General features: G+C 44.3%; 2 protein-coding genes across 2 annotated transcripts in view; both read right to left on the bottom strand.

The window, feature by feature from the left end:
- The window catches only part of LOC309562012 (receptor-type tyrosine-protein phosphatase alpha-like), a 57895-nt gene extending 51166 nt beyond the window's left edge, over positions 1 to 6729 (bottom strand). The window contains exons 1-4 of the mRNA XM_082266110.1: positions 6712 to 6729; positions 3969 to 4018; positions 1447 to 1583; positions 1063 to 1150 (exon numbers count right to left, since the gene is read on the bottom strand). Of these exons, the coding sequence (XP_082122236.1) occupies positions 1063 to 1132 (70 nt within the window). The 5' untranslated portion in view covers positions 1133 to 1150; positions 1447 to 1583; positions 3969 to 4018; positions 6712 to 6729. The remainder of the gene's footprint in view (positions 1 to 1062; positions 1151 to 1446; positions 1584 to 3968; positions 4019 to 6711) is intronic.
- The window catches only part of LOC309550555 (receptor-type tyrosine-protein phosphatase kappa-like), a 408935-nt gene that overhangs the window by 219364 nt on the left and 163748 nt on the right, over positions 1 to 25823 (bottom strand). The window lies entirely within an intron of this gene.

The raw sequence follows: 25823 nt of genomic DNA, 5'->3' as shown, positions 1-25823 counted from the left end.
TCTCTTATTGATATGCTAATGAACCCGTAGGGCTAGTTTGGGAAGCTTCTTACAGGATATGATGTAGCAGGTAACAGGGGGAGAGGAATAGGTCATGTGGTCAGACAAAGGAGAGTGGTTCTAGAAGACAAATCGGCAAGACATGGTTCTGCAGACAAAGAAGAACACAGCTGTTTTGTGCTAAGTGAGCAAGGAGCCATGAGAAGATTCCATCAATGAACGGCCCAAGTTAGGTAGCAGTTTAGTATACTTTTGGCATACATATTGTACATACTTATTTGCTAGAAAGGATAATTGGCTTGTGCATGTTGTAGGCATATTATGGAATACTTTGCATGCTATGAATTGTGCATCCTACAGTTATATGGGCAATTTGTTTCTGTTCAGTAAAGTACATTAATGCACTACAGAGGTCTAAGCTTTCTTGACCAAGCAAAACACATCCCTGATATATAGAGCAGTGTTTCCCAACCAGGGGTGCCATAGGGTGCAATTTTGGTTCCCCTGCGGTGCCACAGGCACAAGATCTAGTTTTTCCTGGATCAGAGATGGCTGAGATAACTCTATGATGGGGGAAATCCATGGTGATGGGAAGATTCTGATGTAATGGGGGGGATCTGTGATGGGGGGGGCGCTGTGGGGATGGGGGGGGGGGCTTTTGATGAATGAAGAGAGCTTTGATGTGATGGAGGATCCTGGGAGGATAGGGGTCTCTGACATGAAGGGGGCCACTGATGTGAAAGGGGACCTCTAACAGGATGGGGTCTCTAAAGGATGGGGGCCTCTGATGTGAAAGAGGACATCTAACAGGATGGGGCCTCCAACATGAAGAGGGGCCTCTAAAGGATGGGGGCCTCTGATGTAAAGGGGGGCTGCTGTTAATTTCATCTAGATGGTTGCCCACATCGTTCCAAATGTAGGTTTCCCATTGATAAGACATTTACATTTTTTACCTTTCAGACTGGGGTGCCTTGAGATTTTGCATACATTTAAAGGGTGTCATGACTGGAAAAGGTTGAGAAACATTGATGTAGAGTACGTTATCGGAGATCTTGTACTTACATGGTAAGACCTTTTTATAGCGATTCTTAGCTTGGTTCTCTTCAGCCTGACCAACAGTACAAAGGCCCATGAACCCTCCGGGAAGATCCTATATAGAGATATTGGAATCATGTAAAGTAAATATAAACCCAACCACTAAAATCTCATACAAGCATTAACATGTTCAACTAATTCTAAAAGTAATTTTTTATTCTTTGAAAATCTGCACATAGTCACAAAGAGGATTTCCAGAATAATGGGGACATTTTATGTGGGCAACAGAGTTTCCAATTCTTGGAGGAACTCATCCTGTCATTGCCTTGTCTTTGTATGGAAGACTCCAATCAGTTGAATACCTGACAAGTCTTGGGCTATGTTTGAATGCCAAACCATACTGTGTCCTACCTGGTATTCCAGGTATCGTCCAACCGGGGAAATGTTTGCATTCTCTTCCTCATCGTCATCATGGTCCAATAATTCCTTCTTCCGGAAGTTTTTCACAACTTCCAGGAATTTATCTACAGGGATGTCTCTCTTCTTACCTAGAAGGGTATTCAAGAAATAGTTATCTTCTGGATAGACGGCTATTCACCAAATCTAACATGATAGAATAATCCACAAAGTGTGCCAGATTCAAGATTTTATATTTCCAATCTTTATAAGCATCATCACAAAACATGACTTATTGATGAAAGTCTCACTTATATTTACTGTATGTGGATAACTATTAGGTAAGATATCAAATAATTAGAGATATTGGGGGGTTTAGAATAAGAGCCCATTCACACTAGCACGACTTGTGAGGCGACTTGTGTAGCCCCAGGTCGCTTGACATAACAAAAGCAATGTTAATCAATCAGTGCCGTCTTAATTGGCACTACTGAAGTTGCTCCGACTTCAGAAAAGGGTCCTGTACTACTTTGAGGCGACCTGTGATCCGACTGTCCCATATACTTCAATGGGAGTCGCCTCCTTATCTTAATTGAAGCGACTTGTTATCAGACTTTCCAGGAAGAAGAAAGAGATTAGCCAGGCATTCCCCACAGACAAAGTCGCCTGTCTCTTCAAAGTAGTGCACAAGACTCTTCCAAGTCTCTTCCAAGTCTCTTCAAGTCACGGGGCGACTTTCTGGTCCTGGTAGTGTGAACCGGCTCTTATAGTGACTCGTCTAAAAAAACAAAACAAAAAGTATCCTTTTGGAAAGAAGCAGCTTTATGAAAATGTCTACAAATATCCAAAAGCAAATCTTCAAAAACCTCAGAAACTAAATCTAATTATCAAAAAGAGACACATGAAATATAGTGATGATGCAATTGGGAGTGTACATTAGTATAAAATACTCCTTGATGATATCAAGGTATTAAAATGGATTGTTGGGTATTTGGAGATTCTCTTCATATTGTTTCTTTCTGCTGCCGTCCCACTCATCTTTCCTGGGATTCAGTGCTGGGTCTCCTCGCTGGGATGTGTCCACCACCACTTCTAGAATTTCTTCTGGATCACAGGTGCCATGACCCATCAAGGGAAATCTCTTCTGCTCACCGTGGCAGCCAACCGGGAGACAGTTCTCCTGATTAGCTATGCTTTAGTTGTGAAATGGTGCATTGTTTGGCTTTCAAGCAATACGTTGCTATGCTTCAGTCTCTCGGGTGCTCATCTGTACTCACCATGCCTGCTTCCAGAGGCAGTACTCACCTATACTCATCTGTTCCCTCAATGCCTGCTTCCAGTGACAGTTCTCACATGTACTCATCCGTACCCACAATGCCTGCTTCCAGTGGCAGCACTCACCTGTACCTACAATGTTGCTTCCAGTGGCAGTACCCACCTGTACCTACAATGCCTGCTTCCAGTGGCAGTTCTCACATGTACTCATCTGTACCCACAATGCCTGCTTCCAGAATACTCATCTGTACCCACAATGCCTGCTTCCAGAATACTCATCTGTACCCACAATGCCTGCTTCCAGTGGCAGTTCTCACATGTAATCATCTGTACCCACAATGCCTGCTTCCAGAGGCAGTACTCACCTATACTCATCTGTACACACAATGCCTGCTTCCAATGACAGTTCTCACATGTAATCATCTGTACTCACCATGCCTGCTTCCAGTGGCAGTACTCACCTGTACATACAATGCCTGCTTCCAGTGCCAGTACTTAACTGTACACATCTTTACCCACAATGCCTGCTTCCAGTGGCAGCTCTCACATGTACTCATCTGTAACCTCAATGCCTGTTTCCAGTGGCAGTACTCACCTGTATTCATCTGTACCATCAATCCCTGCTTCCAGTGGCAGTACTAACCTGTACTTACCTGTACCCTCTATGCCTGCTTCTAGTGGCAGTATTCACCTGTACTCATCTGTACCCTCCATGAATGCTTCCACTGTCAGCACTAACCTGTACTCACCTGTACCCTCTATGCTTGCTTCTAGTGTCAGTACTCAACTGTACTTATCTGTACTCTTAATGCCTGCTTCCAGTTGCATTTCTCACATGTACTCAGCTGTACCCTCAATGCCTATTTCCATTGGCAGTACTCACCTGTATTCATCCGTATCCTCAATCCCTGCTTCCAGTGCCAGTATTCACCTGTACCCTCTATGCTTGCTTCCAGTGGCAGTACGCAACTGTACTTATCTGTACCCTCAATGCCTGCTTCCAGTGGCATTTCTCAACTGTACTCACCTGTACCCTCTATGCTTGCTTCTAGTGGCAGTACTCAACTGTACTTATCCATCCCCTCAATGCCTGCTTCCAGTGGTAGTACTCACCTGTACTCCCCTGTACCCCCTGGCCTGCTTCCAACCTCCCAGTGCTTCTCTTGAAACAGATATGCAATTAAAGTAACATTTTGATATTTGGACCCCCTGTATCCTCCAACCCAGATATTTTCCCAAAAATATAACTATTTGTAACTCACCTAATACAGCCTGAGCCTTTAATGGGATGTTCGATGAACGACTTGATTTGCTGTGGCAGAAAAAAAAAGATATATTTATCTTTACACTGTAGGGTCACACCAAGACTTCTAGTGATAGAACCGGAGCCCTTCCCATGCATATGACTATTTTCAGTACTTCTTCAAATCAGATGATATCGCTATTTTTGAAATCTATAAAAAGTTAGAACAATGGTGGACGCCATCTCTGGCACCTGATTCCAGCTCCTCGTGTAATGTTGGAGGAACGGTTCGGCCCGAACATTAGTCCAAGCCGAACATTGGCTGTTCATCCTATTTGGGGAACACATGAGTTTGCAGGGTGTTTGGCTGGTTTTCCCCCTGCCGAACGCCCTGCAATGCACTGTGCGCGGCATTCTGTGCCCTGATTGGGCAAAGCTTTCCCAATCAGGGCGCAGTAAAAGCTGTTTTTTAACTCAACAACCGATGAGTCACCATCTATCTATGGGCTTCCCCGCTGACAGCTGAATAAAAAAAAAATAAATACATTTTTCAGTAGAAAAATAGTAAAAAACCCAGTGCTTTAAGTGGGCCGGTATGCACTGGTACTGAGTACCGCCACTTCCAAATATGGCTCTTTAGCATACCGCCACCTCTCCGTGCGCCTAAGCGTACCAGTACGCTCATTTTGGACATCTACGCCCTCAATTGCCCCCCCCCCCCCCAAAGAATATTTCCCACTCCAGAGCCAGACCAGTCACCACCAGTGAGTCCCCCTGCTCCGGAGTCCCAGGCCAGGCCAGGCCAGGGGGGGATGCTCTGTGGGGACCCTGATGTGGGGTGGGGGGGCGACAAAATTTATAGGCTATAATAGAGTACCGGCACCTCTTTTTGGCCACTTAAAGCACTGAAAAAACCGACATGGACCCCCCATCCATACCAGACCCTTTGGGGACAAAAAAAAATTATCATTCACAAAGGGAGGGGACAGGATCTGGTGGGGGCCCCCTTGTTAACCAATTTCGGACTGGAAGGATTTACCCCCTTAATGACCAGGCCATTTGTTGCAATACAGCACTGCGTTACTTTAACTGACAATTGCGCAGTCATGCGACGCTGTACCCAAATAAAATGGATGTCCTTTTTTTCCCCACAAATAGAGCTTTCTTTTGGTGGCATTTGATCACCTCTGCAATTTTTATTTTTTGGGCGATAAACAAAAAAAGACAGACAATTTTGAAAAAACCCAATATTTTTCACATTCTGCTAAATAACATTCCCAATAAAAAAAATGTAAAAAATCTAATTTTTTCACAATTTTAGGCCAATTAGGCCTGTGTCACTTTAACTGACAATTGCGCAGATCGTGCGATGCTGTACCCAAATAAAACGTATGTCCTTTTTTTTCCTACAAATAGAGATTTTTTTTGGAGGTATTTGATCACCTCTGCGGTTTTTATTTTTTGCGCAATAAACAAAAAAAAGAGCGAAAATTCTAAAAAAATATATATATATTTTTTTACTTTCTGCCATAAAACACAGCCAATAAAAAAAATGAAAAAAAAAAAAATCAAATTTTTTCATAATTTTAGGCCAATTTGTATTCTGTTACATATTTTTGGTAAAAAAAAAATCCCAATAAGTGTATGTTGATTGGTTTGCGCAAAAGTTATCGTGTCTACAAACTAGGGGAAAGATTTATGTCATTTTTATTTATTTTTTTACTAGTAATAGCGGCGATCAGCGATTTGTAGCGGGACTGCGACATTGCGGCGGACAGATCGGTCACCTAACTGACACTTTTGAGGGAATCGGTGACACCAATACAGGGATCAGTGCTAAAAATATGCACTGTTACTGTACTAATGACACTGGCAGGAAAGGGGTTAACACCAGGGGTGAGCAAAGCGTTAGGTGTGCTCCTAGGGAGTACTTTCTAACTGTGTGGGGGAGGGACTCAATAGATGAACACAGAGATCCGTGTTCCTAAATAGTATGAACACAAGATCCCTGTGTTCATCTGTGACAGAACGGTGGTCTGCCTTGTTTACATAGGCAGACTGCCGTTCTGTCTCTATGGGCAGTGATCGCGGGTGATTGGCGGGCATCACGTCTGCTGGACCTGCTGATTGGCTCCCCCTCTGGCCAATCGGCACACGCCCCCACTGTCCGTTACACGATAGGACATACAGGTACGTCGTTTTGCGTAATAGAGCCGACCTGCCGCAGTAAAACTATGGCGGTTGGTCGGCAAGAGGTTAAAGAAGTTGTAAAAGCAGAAGGTGCACTCTATGCATTAATATAAAAAGCCTTCTGTGTGTAGCAGCCCCCCCCCCCCCTAATACTTACCTGAGCCTCCTCTCTATCCAGTTATGATCATGAGTCTCTCGGCCGTCTGGGACTCTCCCTTCTGGTTGGCTGAGACACAGCAGCGGTGCCATTTGGCTCCCGCTGCTGTCAATCAAAGTCAGTTAGCCAATCAGGGGAGAGAGGGGGCGGGGCGGAATTGCAGCTCCGTGTCTGAATGGACACATAGAGTTGCAGCTTGGCTTGGGTGTCCCCATAGCAAGCTGCTTGCTGTGGGGGCACCCAACAGGGGGGAGGGACCAGGAGCAGCATAGAGGCTCCAGAGAAGAGGAGGATCCGGGTTGCCCTGTGCAAAACCAACTGCACAGAGGAGGGAAGTATAACATGTTTGTTATTTAAAAAAAAAAAAAAAACACAAGACTTTACAATCACATTAATTCCGGAGACAGACTCAAACCGTGGAAGGCATCTCCTCCATAGGATCACTATGAGTAGAAGGATGAGGAGTAAAATGACAGCAGATATGGTCCCCGCAATGATGAGAGCGCTGCTGATCGCCGGCTTTGGATGAACTATGATGGAAACCAAAAAAGAGAACTATCACTAGATAATAATACAGTACATTACATTAGTATTAGTGAAAAAGATACTCTCCAGTATATTAAAGTGGTAATTTTTTGAACCTGTATTTGCGGGTAAACCTATAATAAGGCTTACCTGTAGGTACAGTGAATATCTTCTAAACGTGCACTGCCTAGGAGATATTAACACTAGATACAGTACAGCCGGTGATGTCACTGGCACATGCGCTCTGAAGGTCTGGCATACCATCCTGGACCTTAAGAGCACCGCGTGGCAGCCGTGGGCGCACGCGCACAATGCACGGGAGTGATGTCATCGGATGCTACATCCGGACCCTGTGATCCTAGAAAAAAGACCGGGGAAGATGGAAGCCCTGTTAGCCTTGACAGCTCACTGCTGGAGAGTTTCGTTCTAAGGTAAGTATTTCATAATGTGCTAGTATGCAATGCAATTTTATTCCCAAAATACCTAATTTAGAGATTCCTATTCATTGAGCGACATCTAGTGGACAGGTGGAACCACTGACTAAGTAAACACCTAGTTAATCAAAACAGGACTGAGGATAATAGGCGTATACCAAATATATCTCAATCACCCTGCGCTCAGGTAGTCGTATAGAGCGAATGTATCTAAATATTCAATCTCTAATACATATGCATATTTAATAAATTAAAACAAAGTATTAAAATATAGCTGCTGCCTTAATAAATCAATAGTCAAAACAAACAGATGTGCATATCTACTCAGGTGTCAGTCTAGACAGAAAAGTTAAAAACATAAGCAGCGCTGGTAAAATTGTATAGACCAAAATTAGTTATATACACTGGTACGTCCACACAAGTCCAAAGTTGGGATGGCCAATCTCCACGGAGTGAAGTAGGAAAAAAAGAAACTTTCACCACACCTCGGGATCCCCTTAGGTAGTGCTCACTCACCGGAATTATAATTATATATGCCTTTAAAGGATATCTTTGCTCTAGATGGATCTCTGCCCAGGATGTAGACCCACACCTTTCCAAGAAGGAGGATGTTTGCAAAATCCGGCTTTTAGGCATACACCTAAAACAATGGCCGCATACACTTCCACCAAGAACATATAGGAGCATATAAGAGAAAAAGGCTCATAGGGGAGTAGTCCAAACTCAAGTTTATCAGTACAAAACATCCCCCTACCCCTTCTCTATACACTCACACTATATCAAATTAAAAAGCGCAAAAAGATATACATGAACTGGCAGAGACAGATGAAAGCTGTACCGTAAGGATCTCACTGCCCCTCGCTTCGTCAGCGTTCGGAGGATCTCGGAAACATCCGTAGCAGCCGTTCAACGTCTGTGTTTTCGGGGTGACCACGTGCTCATGCGTTGACGCGTTTCATCATCAGAATGACTTCAACGCGGTCACCCCGGCAACACAGACGTTGAACGGCTGCTACGGATGTTTTCCGAGATCCTCCGAACGCTGGCAAAGCGAGGGACGATGAGATCCCGACAGTACAGCATTCATCTGTCTCTGCCAGTTCATGTATATCTTTTTGTGCTTTTTAATTTGATACAGTGTGAGTGTATAGAGAAGGGGTAGGGGAGTGTTTTGTACCAATAAACTTGAGTTTGGACTACTGCCCTATGAGCCTTTTTCTATACAATTTTACAAGCTCTGCTTATGTGTTTAACTTTTCTGTCTAGACTGACACCTGAGGAGATATGCACATCTGTTTGTTTAAACACCTAGTTAACCAGTAAGATAGCTTCCCAATCAGGTGTGAGTAAATATTTTAGAATTCAACCTCTAGGCTAGTCCTTAGATAAGGGAATGGGAAGAGAAAAGAGAAAATGGGAACTTGTTCACTTCTGATCAACCTGGTCCTCTACCGATCTACCGATCATCATCTGTCTCTACTAATCATCCTCATCATCACCCCTCTACTGATCTCACTTTCACAAAATAACATCAGAATGCGTATCCTTTCCAGGTCATCCCAAAAGCAGCTTGCCCTGGGTGTGGTTCCAAACCCAACACAGACCAACTTAGAGGTAAAGTATAATTTAATAATTAAAAAACGTCTCTCTTACTGCTGAATGTAGCTGTCAGGTCACCTGTGGCCAGGTGACAACTGCACCCTGTTGGGAACAGGGGTGCACCGCAAGGTAGTGAACCCAATAGCTGACTGCTGCGGATGGACAGGAAACGTGAGCCCAAGATTCCCCAGGGCGCGGAGTCTAAGGCCCAGCATGTGTTCACCAGAGCCTCTAATGGTGAGGATGGACTTCGCTGCAACTGGACCCAGGTCGTGGCCCCTGGGGTCCCCCAGGTTACGCTCCGTAGGGAGAGAGGGGAAGCAGCCACTCAGGACACAAGGGATAGTGATGGGTAAGCCGAAGTCGGGGGAACAGGCAGACGAGGGTAACCAAGAGACAGGCCAAAGGTCAGGGTCACAGGCAAACAGGAGTAGTCAGAGATGAGCCAAAATCGGTACACAGAAAGGTAGACGTAGCACACGGCAGACGGGAACACCAGCTAACAAACACTGTTGAACAGCAAAGCAGACCTGCAGTGCACTGGTTAATATAGACTTCCTGGAATGGCCTGGGGTGGAGCCAAACAGGGAGGAGAGACAATAAAAGGCAGCCAGAAAGAGAGTTGGGCCTCTAATGGAGACATGGAGGAGAAGGTAAGCTGCCAGACACTATTGCATGTCCATGACAATAGCTAACTGTGTAACTCGTGTGATAGATTAATTGACCTTATAGTCTTATTCACAGTAAATAAACCCCCTAGGGATTAGGTAATCAAATCTAAGCTGTATTTACACAGCCTGTAGCATAGACTCAACCCCTGTTTTTCTGCTGCAGAAGAATTTGAGGGGGCGGTCTGATAGTGCGGACCTGGTTGTCTGCTAGTTGAATTCAATTGTTAGTACTTTGTACAATGGTTGTGATACCTATGAAAGGAAAGTAAATGATCCAATTTCTCCAAATTCCTAGGCATACTGTATATATTTATAAAACAAAGGGTGCAGCACCAACTAACTGAGAAAAGTCCTGATAAAACACTATACAGAACGTCCACACATTGAAGATGGCAAAGATGTTAAAGGAGATCAGGGGAGGATTGGGCTACGGGGCAGGGGGCGGCCCCGTAAAAAGGCTGCACCGCTTCTGCCACAGACATGCCTATTAGATGCCTGGTGAAGAGAAGTAAAAATTCCCCACCGCTGACCTGCTTAGTGTGAGATGAAGACAAGGACAGAGTGCAGCCCCCCCCCCCCAGCATGAATAGCGTAAACTGTGTCTGAGCAGAGGCTGGTTCCATGCCCCACAAGAGACTTTCCTCCACCGGCCAGCACAGAGTTCGGCTAGTGAGTAGAGAGTACCTGGATTGGAGCTTCAGCCTAGAATGGGGGTCAGGAGGAGGCCAGGAAGAGGGGGAGTGGGAGGAGGGTTGCTGCACCATGGGCCTCTGATTTGTAATTGCCCCCTGGGCCGAAAGTTGCCAGTCAGCCCCTGAAGGAGATACCCGCACCAACTGTTGTAAACAACAGTACCTCCTCAGCTGCTTTTTCCACCAATGTCTCCTCAGTACTTCCTTCCTCCTTCCTTCCTTCCTCCTTCCTTGGGGAGGAAGTACTGAGAAGACATTGGTAAAAATGGCAGCCAAGGAGGTAAAAGGCATATGGTCCCATAAATTGCTTCTGGAAAGGAAGCTCACATTGCTGTATGTGCGGAGTATACCTGGTCCTAGGAACTGCAGTGGAGGAAGTAGTGTGTACCTGGCCTAGCCGCTGATCCATCGAGTCCTGGCTTTATATATGCAATTATTGACCTCTGAGGGTCTACAAGGGTCTAAAAGCAGGATTGCCCCTCTTTCCACTCTTTTTCACTCTTTTCCACTCTTGCTCCTCTTTCCACAGTGGTGACGTGTGCACTTTGTTTACAACAGTTGGTGCAGGGATCTCCTTTAACATGTTTTCCCTCTTCAATGTGTGGATTTTATGTATAGTGTTTTATCAGGACTTTTCTCAGTTAGTTGGCGCCGCACCCATTGTATTAAATTTTGTATTGTGGGTGTACGATCAAGGTTGTTGGCTTGATCGTACACCCAAGCGCAGATATATTTTGTTTTTTATACTGTATACATTTAGCCATACTAATTTTTGTTTTAGTTTCAAGATATTAACCATTTCAGCCCCTGAAGGTTTTACCCCCTAATGACCAGCCCATTTTTTGCGATACGGCACTGCGTTACTTTAACTGACAATTGCGCGGTCCTGCGACGCTGTACCCAAATAAATTGAGTCCTTTTTTCCCCCACAAATAGAGCTTTCTTTTGGTGGTATTTGATCACCTTTGCGGTTTTTATTTATTGGGCTATAAATAAAATAAAAAAATAAAAAAACAGTTTTGAAAAAAATATATATATTTTTTACTTTATGGTCAAAAACATATCCAAAATGTAAAAAAATCAATTTAGGCCAATATGTATTCTGCTACATATTTTTGTTATAAAAAAAATCCCAATTATAGTATATTTATTGGTTTGCGCAAAAGTTATAGTGTCTAAAAACTATGGGATAGATTTATGGATTTTTTTTGTTTTTTTTTATTGTTTTTTTTTATTTTTTGGTTAATATGTTTTTATTGAAATATAAGAAATACATAAACAAAAATATACCTATCTTACAACGGGTAGTAGGCATAATCCACAAACAATTTATTAATAATGACGGTGATCAGCGATTTTTAGCGGGACTCCGACATTGCGGCGGACAAATCTGACACTACCCGTGACACTTTTTGGGGACCAGTGACACCAATACAGTGATCAGTGCTAATCCTAAAATGCAGTCACTGTGTGAATTACACTGGCAGGGAAGGGGTTAACATCAGGGGCGATCAAAGGGTTAAGTGTGCTCCTAGGGAGTGCTTTCTAACTGTGGCAGGAATGCTGTGACTGGAGGAAAACAGAGATCCGTGTTTCTGCTTAGCAGAAACACAAGATCTCCATTTTCCTTCCTCACAGAGGACTGGCATTCTGCCTCTCCTGAGAACAACTGCGGGTGGCCAGAGGCTGATTGGCTCCTGCTGTGTCCAATGAGAGCAGGAGTTGGTTGCCGGCAGAGCGCGCATGCGCCCCAGATCTCATGCACGAAATCACGTACAGGTACATGATTTTGCTCAGCTGGGGGCGCCTTGCTGCAGTATATATGCGGCAGGCGGTCCAGAAGTGGTTAAGTTAGTCATGTTTATGTCATGTGATTAATCATACTGATATACGTGAATGTCAATGAATTAATTATTGTTCAATTAATTTTTATTTATTTTTCTGTAGTCCATCCTTTCATGCAATTTAATATGCTTAAAAGATGTACTTAGAGTAAAAACCTCAAAAATAATTAATTAAGTCAGTATATTTATATCTGGATGTGTAAACTTCCTGACATAATATATAAAAAATGCCCAAAAAAACGCGTGCTGCAAAAACACACCTGGGCGTTTTTGTAGCTGGCATTTTTTTGGGCATTTTTTGGGCGTCTTTGGAGGCAGGCATAACATCTGTACTTCTGTGTAGGGGTATATATACACACATACTTATATGTATTTATACACATACACACATATAGGTGTTATAGCAGAGAAGCCATATGGGTGTTAATTATTTCATTAGCGCAAGCATAGGTTTCTGCTACTTTCACACCTATATATGTGTATGTGTATATATACAGACATGTGTGTGTGTGTATATACCCCTACACAGAAGTTTAGATGTCATGCCTGACTCCAAACATGTCCTCAAAAAAGCCCTATAAACGCCTGCAACAAAAAGCAGGGTGACAGGGGCGAAGCCACTATCCGGTTCTATAAGTCTTCTAAGAGAAACAATCTTTTGTCTATAGCGGTCATCCTGACATGGAAGGTTTTTGTCACCCTGCCATAGCAGTCAGAGTCAGTTCACCCTACACTACAGTACACTACGGTCACCCTGGCACTTAACACTTTCCCTACAGAAACTAGATTTTTGAATCTAACTATAGTGGAAAATAGTACCCTAACTACACTAGATATCCCTTTCCTCACACTAATAATTGCTAAATGACTCTTTTGAAGCAGAAGTAACAGAACTGCTTCCACTCTCTTCCACAGCCCTGTATTAAAATGGTAGAGATTTGGCGGGGCTATCTTATATACTGGGGGGCGTATTCACTAATGATTGGCCTCTGGATCCCCTAGTCACTCCAATCACATTCCTAGCATTCTCCTGCCCCCTCAATTGGCTTTTACTGATGGTTCTGGTCCAATCACGGGCTTTTAAAGCCCAGTTCCTGTTGCATTGCATTTTGGTCGGTTCTGGTTGCCGAATTCCGAACTTTTTCAGCAAAAAGTTCGGAATTCGGCCGAACCTCGAACAGCCAATGTTCGGGTCGAACCGATGGTCGACCCGAACCGTTCGATCATCCCTAGTGCTCAGGGCTCTTTTCATACATCTTTCTGTATATTCTAAGCTGCTCTTTTGCAAAAAAAAAAAAAAAATCCTGTTTACAGAGCTCAGTAGCTGAACCTATAATGAACTATTTCACACACAATTAAGTTGCAATTCCTCCTCTACTACATACGCAGAGACTTACTTTGAAGGAACCCAGCAAAAGCACATGATGATTTCTCCACCTTCAAACATAAATAGATAAGTAATTAATTTACAACTCATTTGAAGAATTTTAAATAATCACAGACTAAAGTTTACAGGTGCTCCTCAGTCAATCTGCCAGTCATACCAAGCGTACAATTCATTCCAAACTGATTAAACTAACACTATAACATAATGGCTATCTTCTGTAATGTATAATCAGAAAAGAAAATGCAGAGAACCCCCACAAAAAAGAATCGGATGGTATAGGCCAGTGGGAGAAGCGTACACAGTTGTATAATAAAATTAACAAAATGTATTGAAACATAGAGTATGGCACACTATTGCTGTATATAATATAGCCAGATAAAACCCCCATTAAAATGGCATGTGGGTTTACAAAAGGGTAGACAGTACTATGATAATGGGGTCCTCCAGTGCCAACGCGTTTCGCTTGTCGCTTCCTCAGGGCGTTGGACCCCACATAGTACTTCTATATAGGGAAAGACAATATTATTTACAATCATGTATATAGTCAGTTTCAAATTTCACGAACACAAATAGCAAATGACATTGAAAATGGGTAAGTATTAGGGATCGACCGATATCGTTTTTTCTTCGCCGATACAGATATTTTGGCCATAGCATATCGGTATCGGCCGATAAGGGCTGATATTTTGAACATTTAAAGTTTTGCAAAATAAATACAATTTTCAAAACAAATCTGTTACTGAAACCTTTGATGGGTGGCTAGCTGGCACCCTTTGGTGGCTGGCTGGCACCCTGTGGTAGGTGGCTGGCTGGCACCCTATGTGGTGGGTGGCTGACTGGTACAGGCCCAGGGCCTGTGGCTGGCTAGCTGGTACAGGCAGGGCCTGTGGCTGGCTCGCTGGTACAGGCCTGTGGGTGTGTGGGTGGCTGGCTGGCACCCTATGCGGTGGGTGGCTGGCTGGTACAGGCAGGGCCTGTGGCTGGCTGGTACAGGCCTGTGGGTGTGTCGGTGGCTGGCTGGCTGGCACCCTATGTGTTGGGTGGCTGGCTGGTACAGGCCTGTAGGTGTGTGGGTGGCTGGCTGGCACCGGGCAGCTGTGGGTGGGTGTATGTATGTAGCAGCTGTGTTAAACACACTGTGTGCACTGTCCCAAGACTCCCCGACTCCAGACAAGGCTGAGGGAGACGGCCTAAGAAGGCAGAAGCTGTCCCAGTGCGCGGAGGCGTGTGGCGCAACATACGCCATGACGTCACGACAATATAAGTAACCTCCAGGGCCGACTCTGATATATCGGGGAAAGTGCACATCGGCCCTAGATATATCGGCTTTGCCGATAATCAGTCAATCCCTAGTAAGTATGTACCCACCTAAGTGAGTAGCACCAGTAGCATTATCTTTCATTCCAGACTGACTGATCTGGAAAGCGATCAGCGGCCTGAAATCGCTAAAGTCCGTAGTCAGTTTACTGTGCTGAGTGTTTTAGAAGAGAACCGGTGACCAGAGGTTTTATATGAATATTACTTCTAAAAATAGAGCAGGAACCGATTACTGTAAATAAACTGTATGTCCAGGAGTTACATTGGCCAATCAATACGGGTAAAATGAAGATACCAAACCTAAAAGAAAGCAGCTGGATGGATGGAAGGTTCCTGTGCATACTTGCATGTCATAGCAAAATCCCTGGGTGCTGGCGGTTGAGCTTAAAGCGGAACTACACTGCTTCTGATCTCCACAAACCAAAAAAAGCTATTTAATTCATTTTTAATGTTCAAAGCAAACTCCCCCATCAATCCATGTCTCCATGTTGTATTTTGCTGAGAAATCACTTTGAAAAACACCCCCTTAGCATTTTTAGCCATGGCCATCTTGAATAAGGGCAAATGATTCATGTAGCATTTACTTCCTGGAATCCATCTGCCCTTAGCTCAGTCATGCTGGCAGGAGGGTGTGCTTAGCAGAGAAAGCCCCTCCTCCTCTCCTGAAGATTCCTGGGATGTAAGACTTCATTTGCCTAGGCCAGAAACCAGGATGACACTGAAGAAATTTAGAAAAATAGCATAAAACAAGTACATGTAATATACCCTCCTATCTATTTATTAATGTTCCACTTTCATTTCTCATTAGGCCCCTTTCACACTTGTGCAACTTGTGATGCAACTTTGGACATCAGAGTTGCACGAAATGTCGTTCCCCATGTTTTCCAATGCTACCCATTCATATATGCGCAACTTAAAGTTGCAGCAACTTCAAAGTAGTTCATGTACTACTTTGGTCCGACTTTCATGCAACTTGCGGGCCATAGACTTCGATGTTAACCCTCAGAAGTTGCATGAAAGTCGTACCTGAATGTTATACAATGCAACTTGTGTGCAACAGTTATTCACTAAAACTGGTTGAAGCCAAAGTCGTATCCAAGTTGCACCCATCCAAAGTTGAGTCAAAGTTGCATCAAAGTTGCACTCCAAAGTCAGTGCAACGTTGGAGCGGTAAAAGTGTGAAAGGGGCCTAAAAGTCCATCTAGAAGTACATGCCCATCTAAGACTATACTATCCATTGGGTTATAGCGTTGTCAACCTTTTAAAAGGAAGTGGGAAATTGAGTGATCTACTAGCAGGATCAACAGATGATAAAACAAACTTTTTTATTATTTCTTAATCTCTTCAGGCTAGAAAAATGCAAATATGCGGTCTCGGCTTCAAGGGGTTGTACCGGGTTGATGCCTGCAGCTAGAGGCATCAACTCAGTACCGTTGTTTATTGTAGAGCGAACGGTCAGGTTTCTTGTAATGACAACCAATGTGGCTCAGCAGCCGCACAGTTGTTATTACAAGGAGTGGGAGGGGACAGCCCCCTGCTCCCGCTGACACCCCCCCTCCCCTCCTCCTGCCGCATTCCGCGGCTTGCCCGGGTCTACCGTCCCACCGGGAGGCCTAAACGACCAGCCGGCATGTCCACTGGCTGGGAAAAGACAGCTCTGTCTCCACACACAGCGCGGAGACAGAGCTGTCATCCGCCTGCTCAGTGGGGGATCGGCGGATCGATCCCCCGCTGAGAAAAACGGAGTCTGCGGATGGAGCGGCAAGTATGAAAGGGGCCTTACAGAGGAGGTCTTTTTTTAGAAGTATTGCTCTTGCTCTGGTGATTCTGGCGATACCTCACATATGCGGTTTGAACATCGTTTTCATTTGCAGGTGTGTTTTACGTATGCGTTTTCTTTCTCGGCAACAGGGGCACTTTCATTTATTTATTTTTTCCTATTTATTGTATTTAATTTTTTATTTTTAGCATTTAACCACTTGCCAACTGTCTAAAGATGATTTACGTCGGCAGTCAGCCCCTCACAGGCAAAGTGACGTAGTCTACGTCGCTAGCCTGTGAGGCTCTAGGGAACGAGCGCGCACCGCCCCCGCTCGTTCACGGACCCCCCTGCGCGTGTGCCCGGTGGACCCGATGTCCGCCGGGCACTTGCGATTGTCCGTTACAGCGGGAGAAAGGCAGGCGGCTAATGTAAACAAAGCCGCCTGTCATTCTTCCCTGTGTAACAGCACAGATCATACGGTTCTACTATGTAGGACCATTGATCTGTGCTGTTACATCACAAGCCACATCCAATCACAGTAAGAATCACGCCCCTAGGGACACACTTAACCCCTCCTTCTCAAATAAAGTTAACCCCTTCCCTGCCAGTGTCATTTTTACAGTAACAGTGCATATGTATAGCACTGATTACTGCAGTAATGTCACTGGTACCCCCAAAAGTGTCAAAAATGTCAGTCAAGGGACCGATCTGTCCGCCGCAATGTCGCAGTCCCGCAAAAAAAAATTGCAGATCGCCGCCATTACTTGTTAAAAAAAAAAACAATGAAAATTACAAAAATCTTTCCCTTAGTTAGTAAACACAATAACTTTTGCGCAAACCAATCAAAATACGCTTTTTGTGATTTTTTTTTACCAAACATATGTAGCATGAAACAAATTGGCTGAAAATGTTAAAAAAATTTTGATTTTTACTTTTTTTTTGGGGGGGAATTTCATATAAAAAAATGTGAAAAATATTGTTATTTTTGCAAAATTGTCGCTCTTTTTTTGTTTATAGCGCATGATCAAATAATCGCACAGGTGATCAAATACCACCAAAAGAAAGCTCTGTTTGTGGGAAAAAAAGACGTCAATTTTATTTGGGTACAGCGTCGCACGACCGCAAAATTATCCGTTAATATCACGCAGTGCCGAATCGCAAAATAAGCCCTGGTCAGTAAGGGGGTAAAATCTTCCGGGGCTTAAGTGGTTAAAAAAATAAATAAATCTGATCACTTTTATTGCAACCATCCCTTGTGACAGTAATATGCAGTGACAGGTACTCTTTATGGAGGGATCGGGGGGAATGTGACAGTGATAGGCAGTGACAGGTACTCTTTATGGAGGGATCGGGGGAATGTGACAGTGATAGGCAGTGACAGGTACTCTTTATGGAGGGATCGGGGGGAATGTGACAGTAATAGGAGTGACAGGTACTCTTTATGGAGGGATTGGGGGGAATGTGACAGTAATAGGCAGTGACAGGTACTCTTTATGGAGGGATTGGGGGGAATGTGACAGTAATAGGCAGTGACAGGTACTCTTTATGGAGGGATTGGGGGAATGTGACAGTAATAGGCAGTGACAGGTACTTTTTATGGAGGGATCGGGGAAAATGTGACAGTAATAGGAGTGACAGGTACTCTTTATGGAGGGATCGGGGGTAATGTGACAGTAATAGCAGTGACAGGTACTCTTTATGGAGGGATCGGGGGGGGGGGGGGGAATGTGACAGTAATAGGCAGTGACAGGTACTCTTTATGGAGGGATCGGGGGAATGTGACAGTGATAGGCAGTGACAGGTACTCTTTATGGAGGGATTGGGGGGAATGTGACAGTAATAGGAGTGACAGGTACTCTTTATGGAGGGATCGGGGGAATGTGACAGTGATAGGCAGTGACAGGTACTCTTTATGGAGGGATCGGGGGGAATGTGACAGTAATAGGAGTGACAGGTACTCTTTATGGAGGGATCGGGGGAATGTGACAGTGATAGGCAGTGACAGGTACTCTTTATGGAGGGATTGGGGGGAATGTGACAGTAATAGGAGTGACAGGTACTCTTTATGGAGGGATCGGGAGGAATGTGACAGTAATAGGAGTGACAGGTACTCTTTATGGAGGGATCGGGGGAATGTGACAGTGATAGGCAGTGACAGGTACTCTTTATGCAGGGATCAGGGGGGGGGGGGGGGGATGTGACAGTAATAGCAGTGACAGGTACTCTTTATGGAGGGATCGGGGGGGGGAATGTGACAGTGATAGGCAGTGACAGGTACTCTTTATGGAGGGATCGGGGGGAATGTGACAGTAATAGGAGTGACAGGTACTCTTTATGGAGGGATCGGGGGGAATGTGACAGTAATAGGAGTGACAGGTACTCTTTATGGAGGGATCGGGGGAATGTGACAGTAATAGGCAGTGACAGGTACTCTTTATGGAGGGATCGGGGAAAATGTGACAGTAATAGGAGTGACAGGTACTCTTTATGGAGGGATCGGGGGTAATGTGACAGTAATAGCAGTGACAGGTACTCTTTATGGAGGGATCGGGGGGGGGGGAATGTGACAGTAATAGGCAGTGACAGGTACTCTTTATGGAGGGATCGGGGGAATGTGACAGTGATAGGCAGTGACAGGTACTCTTTATGGAGGGATTGGGGGGAATGTGACAGTAATAGGAGTGACAGGTACTCTTTATGGAGGGATCGGGGGAATGTGACAGTGATAGGCAGTGACAGGTACTCTTTATGGAGGGATCGGGGGGAATGTGACAGTAATAGGAGTGACAGGTACTCTTTATGGAGGGATCGGGGGAATGTGACAGTGATAGGCAGTGACAGGTACTCTTTATGGAGGGATTGGGGGGAATGTGACAGTAATAGGAGTGACAGGTACTCTTTATGGAGGGATCGGGAGGAATGTGACAGTAATAGGAGTGACAGGTACTCTTTATGGAGGGATCGGGGGAATGTGACAGTGATAGGCAGTGACAGGTACTCTTTATGCAGGGATCAGGGGGGGGGGGGGGGGATGTGACAGTAATAGCAGTGACAGGTACTCTTTATGGAGGGATCGGGGGGGGGGGAATGTGACAGTGATAGGCAGTGACAGGTACTCTTTATGGAGGGATCGGGGGGAATGTGACAGTAATAGGAGTGACAGGTACTCTTTATGGAGGGATCGGGGGGAATGTGACAGTAATAGGAGTGACAGGTACTCTTTATGGAGGGATCGGGGGAATGTGACAGTAATAGGCAGTGACAGGTACTCTTTATGGAGGGATCGGGGGAATGTGACAGTGATAGGCAGTGACAGGTACTCTTTATGGAGGGATCGGGGGGAATGTGACAGTAATAGGAGTGACAGGTACTCTTTATGGAGGGATCGGGGGGAATGTGACAGTAATAGGAGTGACAGGTACTCTTTATGGAGGGATCGGGGGAATGTGACAGTAATAGGCAGTGACAGGTACTCTTTATGGAGGGATCGGGGGAATGTGACAGTGATAGGCAGTGACAGGTACTCTTTATGGAGGGATCGGGAGGAATGTGACAGTAATAGCAGTGACAGGTACTCTTTATGGAGGGATCGGGGGAATGTGACAGTGATAGGCAGTGACAGGTACTCTTTATGGAGGGATCGGGGGGAATGTGACAGTAATAGGAGTGACAGGTACTCTTTATGGAGGGATCGGGGGGAATGTGACAGTAATAGGAGTGACAGGTACTCTTTATGGAGGGATCGGGGGAATGTGACAGTGATAGGCAGTGACAGGTACTCTTTATGGAGGGATCGGGGGGAATGTGACAGTAATAGGAGTGACAGGTACTCTTTATGGAGGGATCGGGGGGAATGTGACAGTAATAGGAGTGACAGGTACTCTTTATGGAGGGATCGGGGGAATGTGACAGTAATAGGAGTGACAGGTACTCTTTATGGAGGGATCGGAGGAATGTGACAGTAATAGGAGTGACAGGTACTCTTTATGGAGGGATCGGGGGAATGTGACAGTAATAGGCAGTGACAGGTACTCTTTATGGAGGGATTGGGGGTCTAAAAGACCTCAAACCCCTCCACTGCATTTCAAAGTATTCAAAATGCAGAGATACTGATAGTTTTTTTTTTAATTCGACACCGTTAGCCGCCAAGTAAACCGGAAGTGACGTCATGATGCCGCTTCTGGGTTACTACATCGATACATCGAGACTCGATATACAGGATTCCAACCAGCGGCTGGTTTCTTGGGTCTTCCGGTGGGATGGGAGACCCAGGCAGAGCGGCAAGGCGGCGGGAGGAGGGGGGGGACGTCCCCTCCCACTCGCTGGAATAACGGCCGAGCGGCTCCCGAGCCACATCGGCTGTTATCTTCTGAAAGCTGACCGCCGGCTCTAAAGAACAGTACTGGGGAGATGCCGGGTATGTAGATTCATGGGAAGTGGTTAAATCACACATGTGAGGTATCGCTGCGATCATTGAGTGAGAGAAATAATTCTAGCACAAGACCTCCTCTGTAAATCCAAACACGTAACGGTTAAATTTTTTTTAGCATCGCCTATGGATATTTTTAAGTACCGTAGTTTGTCGCCATTCCACAAGTGTGCGCAATTTTAAAGCGTGACATGTTTGGTATCTATTTACCCGGCGTAACATCATCTTTCGCATTATACAAAACAATCGGGCTAACTTTACTGTTTTTTTTTTTTTTTTTTCATTTATGAAAGTGTATTTCTTCCAAAAATAATTGCATTTGAAAGAGCGCAAATAAGGTGTGACATCAAATTATGGATTGATTGCCATTTTATTCTCTAGCATCTCTGCTAAAAAAAAAAAAAATTATAATGTTTGGGGGTTTTAAGTATATTTCTAGCAAAAAAATACTGATTTTAACTTGTAAGCAACAAATGTCAGAAAAAGGCTTAGGCATGAAGGGGTTAATGCTACTGACAGACCATCCTATGTCTGTTTTGCTTTACCCAGAGTTCCACTTTAAGGTCTATTTTTAAAAGCTGAATTGGGTGTCAATGTTTCCTCTTTAATTGTCAATTAGTTGTCTACTTCTAAAAATGGGGAAGTAACATCTGAAATACCGAGAACAAAACTGAACAGATGAAAGAAAGCTCACTGGGGTGTGCAGAGGAAGAGGGAGGGGCTTGTATCACAAGTAATGTGCTTTGTTACTGTTACAATAACAATCTAATCCTAAAAATGTATCAACTGCTAAACTTTCTAAATGTAACAAATGTCTATAGAATATGGGAAAAAACATAAAAAATGTAATTCAATCTAAAATACGCAAACAAATACCCATAAACTTGGCCCTTAGAAGGCTTTTATAACCAGGATATATTGAGAAACTAAATAAACAGAAGAATAAAACTTCATCAAACCTTTAGTGGCCGATTAAAATAGAATTTGAGTGCCCCCCCCAAGAATTATACTTACCTAGGTGGATGCTGCATCGGTCCCCTGCTGGTTCTAAGACTGAGAACCGAGCGATCAAAGACTGCTGATTGCTCAGTTCTCAGAGGTTAATGAGCAGAGAGTAATGACTGTCAGTCACCGGCTCTCTACTCTTCCCCCTTGCTCACTGGAGTGCTGGGCTGTGGCGGGGGCAGGAGCAGCCGTCTCAGGCCCTCAACAGCTCACTAAAAGGCTTACCCGGGTGCTGGTCCAGGAATGTGAGCGGATCTTGACCAAATTGTTGCAAACTTGCCCCAGTCTGGGCCAGCTATGTGATGTTCTGTGAGCTCTGTGAGCAGAGAGCTGGTGACACTCACTGGAGCACTGTTCTCTGGAGGGGGTGGGAGCAGCCGGCTCAGGCTCTCAACAACTCACAAAAAGGCTTAGCTGGGTGCTGGTCCAGGCATGTGAGCGGATCTTGACCAAATTGTTGCAAACTTGCCCCAGCCTGGGACAGCTCTGTGACTTTTTGTGAGCTCTGTGAGCAGAGAGCTGGTGACACCCACTGGGGCATTGTTCTGTGGAGGGTGTGTGAGTGTCTGGCTCAGGCTCTCAACGGCTCACTAAGAGGCTTAGCCGGGTGCTGGTCCAGGCATGTGAGCGGATCTTGACCAAATTGTCGCAATCTTGACCCAACCTTGACCAGCTATGTGACGTTCTGTGAGCAGAGAGCTGGTGACTCTCACTGGAGCACTGTTCTGTGGAGGGGGTGGGAGCGACTGGCTCAGGCTCTCAGCAGCTTGCAGAGAGGTTGAGCTGGGTGCTGGTCCAGGCATGTGGGCGATACACGTTCATATGATCACCATCTTTCCTAAGCCTGGACCAGCTATGTGACATCAACTGGCTTCAGCCTGCTGTCTGCTGAAAATGGGTCACAGGAGTACAGAACTTTACTCCTGTGATCCACAGGAGAAGTAAAGCCACACGAGCTTTGGCTGTACTCATTTAAAGCCCAACTGCATCCTTTTTTAATGGATTGGGAAGGGTTGGACTTTTTGTCAAATTTTAAAAGCTGTTTGTTTCTCCATAAAGGAGGTATTTATTCTATTGTAGCTCTGTCTGCCACCTGCAACATGGACAGGAATAAATGGATAAAGTGCAGAGCTAATAAATGATAAATTGATAACACATGATTAAAAACTGCAAACGTTCATGTGAAAAATTTATAAGTGTACGTAGAAAACAGTTAATCATGATCATATTGTGCAAAATTCATATATAAAAGTTCAGTGAAGTGTCCAAAAAAAAATTGTGCAGAAATGTAAACGTGGTAAAAAAAACGAACAAAGTCCGTCAAGTTAAGCACCACAAATCCCAGCATGCGTGAAAGAATGTTCCTCTCCAAACCTTAATAAGTGCAATCACGACACTAAAACAGAGGGAGAGTGGCTGCTTACCAAATCCAGATGGCCTCCAAATTAATGGAAAAGCCCAAAACGCATTGTCAGGTAAGTGTCCAAGGCATATGGAGACATCCAGTGGCGTAGCGTGGGGGGTGCAGGGGGGGCCAGCCGCACCGGGTGCAACATCTGGGGGGGCACATCTGCAGTGTCACTCTGTCTGTCTGACTCTGACATACACAGTTCACACACTGTCTGCGGCTGCCTCCATCTTTAGGCTGGGAGATGTCCAGCGCGGCCGCCCTATGGCTGAAAATGGTGGGTCAGGGCGGGACTGGACTGTGCCTCACCTGTCCATTGGTGTAGGGTGGGGTGGCGTTGCAAGCCAAGCCCCGCCTATGCCGCCTCTCCTCACTGCTCAGTCAGTTTAGCAGCGAGTGTGTCAGCAGCCTGGCGCTGTCACAGAGTGGGTTTTTTTTTATCACCTGATTAGAGCCAGAGGCTCTAATAGGCTTCAAAAAAGGGTGGACCCGGGGCGCAGAGCAGTGCGCCCCCGAACCCACCCATTGTGTGACAATAGCGAATGAAAATTCACTATTGTCACAAGGATCCTCCTCCTGGCCAATCAGGAAGCGGGTCCGAGGCAACTAAGATTAACTAATCTAGTGGAAGAGACTCGAGTGCTAAAATCTCGCGGGTTAGGGGGCGCAAATTACTTGCCTTGCCCCGGGTGCTGACAACCCACGCTACGCCACTGGAGACATCAATAGTACTCATTCAAACGGTTGTCCAAAGAGTATAGAAATTCTGGTATACATAAATGAAAGAAGGAATCAATACATTTATTAATAAAAGAGTGCAATCACAAACATAAGCATGACAGCATGAAAAGATCCAGGAACGGGCTGCAGCTTTCCCAATAGAGAAAAAAGGCAGCGGAAGAGTGTGGTGACGTCACGTCTGGTCCCACATGACATCACCACACTCTTCGGCTGCCTTTTTTTCTCTGTTGGGAAAGCTGCAGCCCGTTCCTGACAAAGCGTTTTGGGCTTTTCCATTAATTTGGAGGCCATCTGGTTTTGGTAAGCAGCCACTCTCCCTCTGTTTTAGTGTCGGTGATTGCACTTATTAAGGATTGGGGAGGAACATTCTTTCACGCATGCTGGGATTTGTGGTGCTTCTCTTCACTGACTGTTTTTTTTACCACGTTTAAATTCTTGCACAATTTTTTACGGACACTTCACGGAACTTTTATATATGAATTTTGCACAATATGATCATGATTTATTAACTGTTTTCTACGGACACTTATAAATTTTATAAGTGTCCGTTGAAAAAAATTTTATAAATATTTATAAGTATTTTTTAATCATGTTTATCAATTTATCATTTATTAGCGCTGCACTTTATCCATTTATTTATGTATAGGTTTGTCTATTGACCTTTGCTATCTGCTGTTTATTTATTCATTTTTATTGCTATTATTTATTGAGCACAGGTTTATTTGTTTTTTACATGGGTAGGAATAGACATGTGCAATCCATTTTGGTCCAAATGTAATTTTGAACAAATTTTTGGTTATTTGGAGATTCAGATATATCAAAATCTCCGAATGAAACAGTAACAAATTTCATTAAAGTTTGTTAAAATTAGTTTTGTTTATTGGTTTTCAAACAAATTCCATATTATCGGAGCGATTCGAATTTGGATCATTCAAAAAATGATCAACTGATTCGAATTCTGTATAAAGAATAGCTGGTTATTAACCACTTAAGCCCCAGCTTTATTTCGACACTTTTTGTTTACAAGATAAAACCAGTATTTTTACCTAGAAAACTACTTAGAACCCCCAAAAATTATATATATTATTTTAGCAAAGACTCTGGAAAATCAAATGTCGGTCATTGCAATATTTTTTGTCATGCGGTATTTGTGCAGCGGTCTTTAAAACGCCATTTGTTTGGCAAATTTTTGAAAAATTACATTTCACTGCATTTAAAAAATACTAAACAGTAAAGTTAGCCCATTTTTTTTTGCAGATTATGAAAGATGATGTCACTCTGAGTAAATATATACCCAACATGTTACGGTTTAAAATTGCACCCCCCCCCCACCCCCCCGTGGGATGGCGACAAACTACGGTCAATAGAAATCTCAATAGGTGACGCTTTAAATTTTTTTAACGGTTACCAGTTTAGAGTTAGAGTCTAGCTCTTTTTTTTTTAATTATTGCCCACGTTGTGGCGATCGCGGCGATACCTCACATGTGTGGTTTGAATTTCTCGACTTCCGTATACGTTTTTTTTTCTATTTATTTATTTATTTATTTTTTTTAATTTATTACAGTTTAAAAAAAAAAAAATCTGATCACGTTTATTGCTGTCACAAACAATGTAAACATCCCTTGTGACACCAATATGTAGTGACAGGTACGCTTTATAGAGGGATCGAGGGTCTAAAAGACCCCAAACCCCTCCACTACACTTCCATGTATG

The sequence above is a fragment of the Pelophylax lessonae genome (assembly GCF_965119305.1).
Source record: "Pelophylax lessonae genome assembly, chromosome: 1".
In the NCBI taxonomy this organism is placed as follows: domain Eukaryota; kingdom Metazoa; phylum Chordata; class Amphibia; order Anura; family Ranidae; genus Pelophylax; species Pelophylax lessonae.
This window is presented reverse-complemented; position numbering and strand designations above follow the sequence as displayed.